A 6,000-nucleotide genomic window follows, 5' to 3' on the forward strand; every position below is an offset into this window, starting at 1 on the left:
CATTATTATTATTATTATTTACTAAATTTCACATCCTGAGTTTGAACAGCAGGGAGGGGAAGAGTCTGGGACTCGAATAGCAGGTTTGAGCCTAGCTGAGCCTCTCAATGGTGAAGAACAAAGGGATTTGTGGGTGTTTATGCCATGTTTAAATGGGATCAATGCCGTGAGGTCAGGCAGTTAATAAGATAGATTTTGATTAACTCTGTCTCCCTCTGCCCCACATGCCCCGCAGTGGCTCCAAGCTTGCACCACATAATGACCTTGTCTAATGTGCTCCCTCAGTGCCAGGAGGGACGGGGCAGGCAGAACCTTCATACTTGGGTTTTGTATTCAGAATAGCTCCTGTAGCTGCCAAAAGCCATTTTCCTGTTGTGTGAAAGCACAAATATAATGCAGAAATTAAAACTAGGGAAATGTCAGGAAAACAGAACAAACTGCCATATGAATGCAGCCAATAATTCAAAATATTGGAGGGGGAAAAGGCTGCTCCAGAGAACCAAGAAGAGGGGTGGTCCCTGACCGTCCACATTCTAGGATGGGTGACCATCCGCATTCTAGGTAGCTGTGATAATGATTGTTTAAGAAGAATGTCTTGTATGGTTATCAAGGAGGAGGAGGAGGAGATTTTCAAAAGCATGGAGTTTTCTTCCTAGCACATGGGTTAACAATGTAGAGACTCTGCTGGGCAATACTGAAAAGCCCCCAGAAAAGGCAACAGCCATGCTCTCGATAAGCACAGCTTGAGTGAGCCCTACATAACAGAAACGTCTTAATCCCTGGTTTCTAAGCAGAGCCCGTCCAAGAAAATTCGCTGAGTTAGGCAAAAGGCAAGAGAACATTGTTGTGCTTCTTGTGGGCTTTCCTATATAGACACTTGGGTGGCCGCTTTGAGAACAGAGTGCTGGACCAGATGGGCTCTTGGCTTGATCCAGCACACTCTCCTTATAGTATTGAGAGAGAGAAACATATCTCTGCTCTAACAGAGGAGACTATTGTGGGAGAGAAGCTAAGGGCCTGTTATTGCGACCTCCCAGCGTAACGCTGCTTGAGGTGATCTCCAGAAGGTAGGGCCGTCCTGTCACAGCCGTGCCAGATTGCAGGTGCTTTCAGTGAATACATTTCAGTGAGTCCCAGAAGGTTGTGCTAGCCCCCAAACCCTCTTTGCATTCAAGTTCCACTCACAGACTTCCTGGAGGAATATGGCTGGATGAGTCCTTGGCTTGTTACTGCAGTGAGACTCTTCTTACATTATTGCCTTCTTAAAAATCACGTGTCCTCTGTCATGTATCTATTATGACAGGGCAGGATACTGTCCATTGAACATGTGGAGATTGACCCATCAAACACGCATACATTACTGTTTCCAGGGTGAGGGCGCTGTGCATTTCCTATTCTACAAACAAAATGCCAATGGCTGAAACCGTTCGAATTTCTGTACCACTGCCACAGTCCACGAGGCTTTCTGCTTGCCTCTCTTTGTCAGCATTTTAGCATTGCCAGCTCAGGATTTCCGCTCTCCTTGACTTAGGAATCCAGATCAGGAATTTAGCTGCAGGGTGCCTAGGCTTCGCTTTGCATAGTAAAAGGCTGGTACTTTGCAAATGAACCTTTGGCAAGTCAAAATAGGAATTTTCATCCTCAGAGCCCGGCACCAATCAAAATGGCACAGTTGCTTTAAATAGAAAGCTCCCATCCTAGACAATGTAGAGACTCTGCTGGGCAATACTGAAAAGCCCCCAGCAAAGGCAACAGCCATGCTCTGGATACACAGGGCTTAGCCGTACCAAAGGCAGATCTAGGAGCCACTGAAATTTGGGGTGCCAAGGCCTGCCACTGGACACACTTCCCTCTGCGCTTTTCAGGCATGTTCTGTGTTTTCAACCTCCGTGTCTGAGTTTCTTTTTTGCTCTGTAGCTTTCCCTGCAAAAACCCACTATTTAAAGCTGAATTGGAGCAAACAGCATTCTATGGAAATTCCAAATAAGCAGCGGCGTAGCGTGGGTTGTCAGCACCCGGGGCAAGGCAAGTAATTTGCGCCCCTAACCCCTAACCTGCCGCCGCTGCCAGCTTCTTCTTGCTGCTGCCTGGGCTGGGGTATTTACGGTAAGGTAGCCACGGCAACGGCAACGGCAACGGGTCCGTGTCAGGTGATCTGAGGCGAGTTGCCGCTGGCGCTGCCGCCCAAACGACGCCGCTTGCCCGGAGGAGGAGGAGGGCAGAGAGGCGAGGAAAATGCAACATGGCCCATCAGCTGCAGCAGCAGCGGCGGCGGGGCTGTGAGGAGGGGCTGCCTGGCACACCCTCCGCAGCCCTGACGCGCGGGGACCGCGGCAAGCGCTGAGAGCCACTGCCTGCTGGGTGCCTTCAGCCCAGACGCACGCACAGCTCGTCGGTTCCGCGAGACATGGGGCTCTGCTACAGCCTGCGTCCGAGGCTCTTCGGCGACTCCGGAGGCGGCGAGCGCCCCCCCCCCCAGATGTTGCGCCCGGTGCAGCCGGGGCCCCCCCCTGCACCCCCCACGCTACGCCACTGCAAATAAGGCTTGGTTTCCAGACCATTGATCATCTTGGTCGCCCTCCTCTACACACGTTCCAGCTTGTCAATATCCTTCTTAAATTATGGTGCCCAGAACTGGACACAGGACTCCAGGTGGCATCTGACCAAGGCAGAATAGAGTGGGACTATGACATCCCTCAATGTGGACACTAGACTTCTGTTGATGCAGCCTAGAATAGCATTAGCCTTTTTTGCTGCTTCATCACACTTGATGACATCTCCCAGTGGCTTCAGAGAGATGGTAAATGCCACCTAAAGATGTTTCTGTCAGCTGTGTTAGGACCCACAGTCATGGAGGCTAGTCCACTAGGACAAATGAGGCACTGGCCACCAAATGCCATCTGCTTTCAGCCAGCCCCTACCCACCTGCCTGTTTCCTTACATCCAGTGCAGCAGAGTGACTTTGCCTGTCATTGGTTCTGACTCCACCTGCTGGTGGTCCCAGCCACCACCTGCCCACAGGCAGTGCAGCCATTGAACTCTGTAGTTCTCCAGCTAGTAGAAAGCTGAGAAACTTTCACAGCCTGCTCTTTGTTCTGGATTAAATTGCAAAACAGGAGCATATTTTATGAGCATTTATTAGGGTTATTTTGTTTTGCTCTAATAATTCTGAAGCAATATTATCAAGATAGGCTAAACATTTGCCTCTTTGAATAAAGGGATTTGCACCTTTGGCATGCATACCTGGTACAGAGGAGCGTAGAACCAGTGAGTTGGCCACATATCAAAGCATTCCTGAAGTACATGTGCTTTGAAATGTGTGTGCTGGGGGGTGGGGAAAAGGAAGGACTTCTCTGCCCTCCTTTGCCTAAAAGTGGCACATCAACAAGCAAGAAACATTACCGCTCACTGTAATGGCCCTACTTTCCTGGTTATATACAGTACTGCAATGCTAAGGGGGTAGGGATGGGGGAGTAAAAAGAGAATATTCATGTCTACACACCCCCACTTTTATTTGTTATACTTGTATTGCACACAGAAAGATAATAACAGCCATGTTTAAAATGTGTTGCCTTTGACTTGTGGTGCCTTCTTCCAAACATGCTTAGGATCACAACTCATTATGTACTTCTGTGACACGGGTCACTTCCAGACAAACTGTTTTTTGGGCACTCATCCTGCACTGTTTGTACAAAGTGTGCAGGGAGGTTATTCAGCCTTTGTTGTGCAGTCATTCTGATTTCCCCATTTCTGTGCACATGCCTGGCTCCTGTGTTCTGAGGAGAATTTGCAAAGGAAGACCTGATGTTAATTGGTTGTATAGCACAATCCGTATTCATGAACCTTTACAAATTATGAAAAGGAAGGTCCCTGCTACAAGGTGGTTACAGCCTATGGCCCCCTCTGCAGTATACATTTAAAGCAGGGTCATATGTACCAATCATACCATATCACTTCCCCACAAAGAAATCAGAATGAATTCTGATGGAAAGATGTCAGATTCCAAATTTACATAGGGAGCTAAGTGACTAAATGCACACACCCTTAAGCAAGAAGGAGTTTGAAAGTAAAATTTTGGGCCTGCCAAAATGGAGCTCTTCTGCTGTTTTATTGATTCTTGTACACCACCCAGAAGATTTTGGTCAATAGGCAATCTAGAAATAAATAAAACTTTAGTCCAGACTTTTGGACATACTGTTTTTAAAAGTACCCCCTCCCTTATGTAGGATCACTTGTAATGACTTCTTTAAAGCAGTAGTTTATAACTGAATGATAGTTGTATGGCGCTCTTCCAGATGACCTGTTTATTAAGCGTTCATCCTTATATATAGCCCAAAGTGGTTGTGTAGGGTTATATGACATTGCTGTTTATTGAGCAGCACTCATTTGGATTTGTTTGCATGGAGGTTATATTCATCGCCCAGTATCACCATCATCATTCTAGTGCATTTTCCTGTTACTTTTCATAACATAAAAGCATTGGGGAGTTGTTTCATTTTTGAGAGTGGACTTGTTGCACAGGGGCTCCAAAAGCACTTTAATTGCGCAGCCCAAATTTGCTGGTGTACAATTTAATTATACGTATCTGCAAATTAGTGACAGTCCTCAAGTGGCCATAAATCATTAAATGGCCCTAGTACCAGCCATGCAACAGACGTATCATTTTGCTTAACAAAAAGATGACTGCCTTGCATTGATTATTTGGTTATTACTATTGGGAACAACAACAACAACTATAGCAAATACTCTTAAAATACACTGTATGTTTTTGCAGTTTTATCCTGAATGCTGCCAAAAGTGAAAATCTCCCCAACAGCTGCCTTGCCTCTTAACAGAACTTGCCTCTTAACAGAACTTAAGCATGCTGTTCCAAGAGACATTTACTGTGTGATTGCACCAACTATATTGTTGGTGGCAACCAGCTCAGACCTCACACACTGAGCTTATCTGGTAGACTGAAATACAACAATAGGCTTGATGACCTTACTCCCAAGGGGAGAGGGATTGCCCTAGCTATGCCTATGGCATTAACCCCTTCATGCATTTATAAGACATGTTGGTCATCCCACATGTGTATCATTTGTGCTGAGCACTATTCATGTCTCATCTCCTTCATCTTTGTTTCAGGTGGATTAAGTTTGAAGAGAAGGTAGAAGAAGGAGGGGAGAGATGGAGCAAACCACACGTGTCAACCTTATCTTTGCATAGCCTCTTTGAGCTACGCACTTGCCTGCAGACGGGTACCGTGATGCTCGATCTAGATGGCTACTCCTTGCCGCAAATAATAGGTATGAACCTCAGACATGCAACTATAAGCACAATCCACTCAGAAGCTGCTGAGCAAATCAATGAGGCATTCGGAAGTTACTGCTGAGATTCCTGCATTGCAGGAGGTTTGACTAGATGACCCTGGGTGCCTTCCAACTCTATGATTCTGTGATTCAATAATGAGAGGTGGTGTCAGGACCATGAACTGTAATGTATTTCAGTCAATAGGAAAAGTCCTGCTAGATCAGGCCAAAGGAGGACCCATCTAGCCCTTCATCCTATTTTCACCATGGCCAACCAGGTGCCCCAATGGGAATCCTGCAGGTGGGGCCTGAGAACAGTGGTCCTCTCCCCACTTGTCATTCCCAGCAGCTGATCTTTCAGAGACATTCTGACTCAGACAGTGGAGATAGAACATAATTGTGGCTATTATTATTTATTAAGCTTACTAGTCTCTATTTTTACAAAAGCAACTCAAAGTGATTCACAACAAGCAGTAGCTATTAATAGCTTTATCATCCATGATTTTGTCTAATCCTCTTTTAAAGCTACCCAGGTTGGTGACCAATGCCATGACTAGTCCAGTGTTTCCCGAAGTGGGCAATACTTTCCCCTGGGGGTGCTTGGACAATCCAGGGGGCTGTAGTAGCCTGGGTGCAACTGGGGGGGGGCATTGAATAAAAATACGGAGGCAGAGGAAGCATAAAGAAACAAGAGAAGAAAATTTTGAAA

General features: G+C 46.4%; 1 protein-coding gene across 3 annotated transcripts in view; it reads left to right on the forward strand.

Moving 5' to 3' along the window:
- Window positions 1–6,000, forward strand: part of SLC4A5 (solute carrier family 4 member 5) — an 88,154-nt gene that overhangs the window by 27,128 nt on the left and 55,026 nt on the right. For all 3 annotated transcript variants that reach the window (XM_081868427.1, XM_081868429.1, XM_081868428.1), the window contains one exon: window positions 5,128–5,288. In XM_081868427.1, the coding sequence (XP_081724553.1) occupies window positions 5,128–5,288 (161 nt within the window). The remainder of the gene's footprint in view (window positions 1–5,127; window positions 5,289–6,000) is intronic.

Source organism: Podarcis erhardii (genome assembly GCF_964252035.2).
Source record: "Podarcis erhardii genome assembly, chromosome: 7".
In the NCBI taxonomy this organism is placed as follows: domain Eukaryota; kingdom Metazoa; phylum Chordata; class Lepidosauria; order Squamata; family Lacertidae; genus Podarcis; species Podarcis erhardii.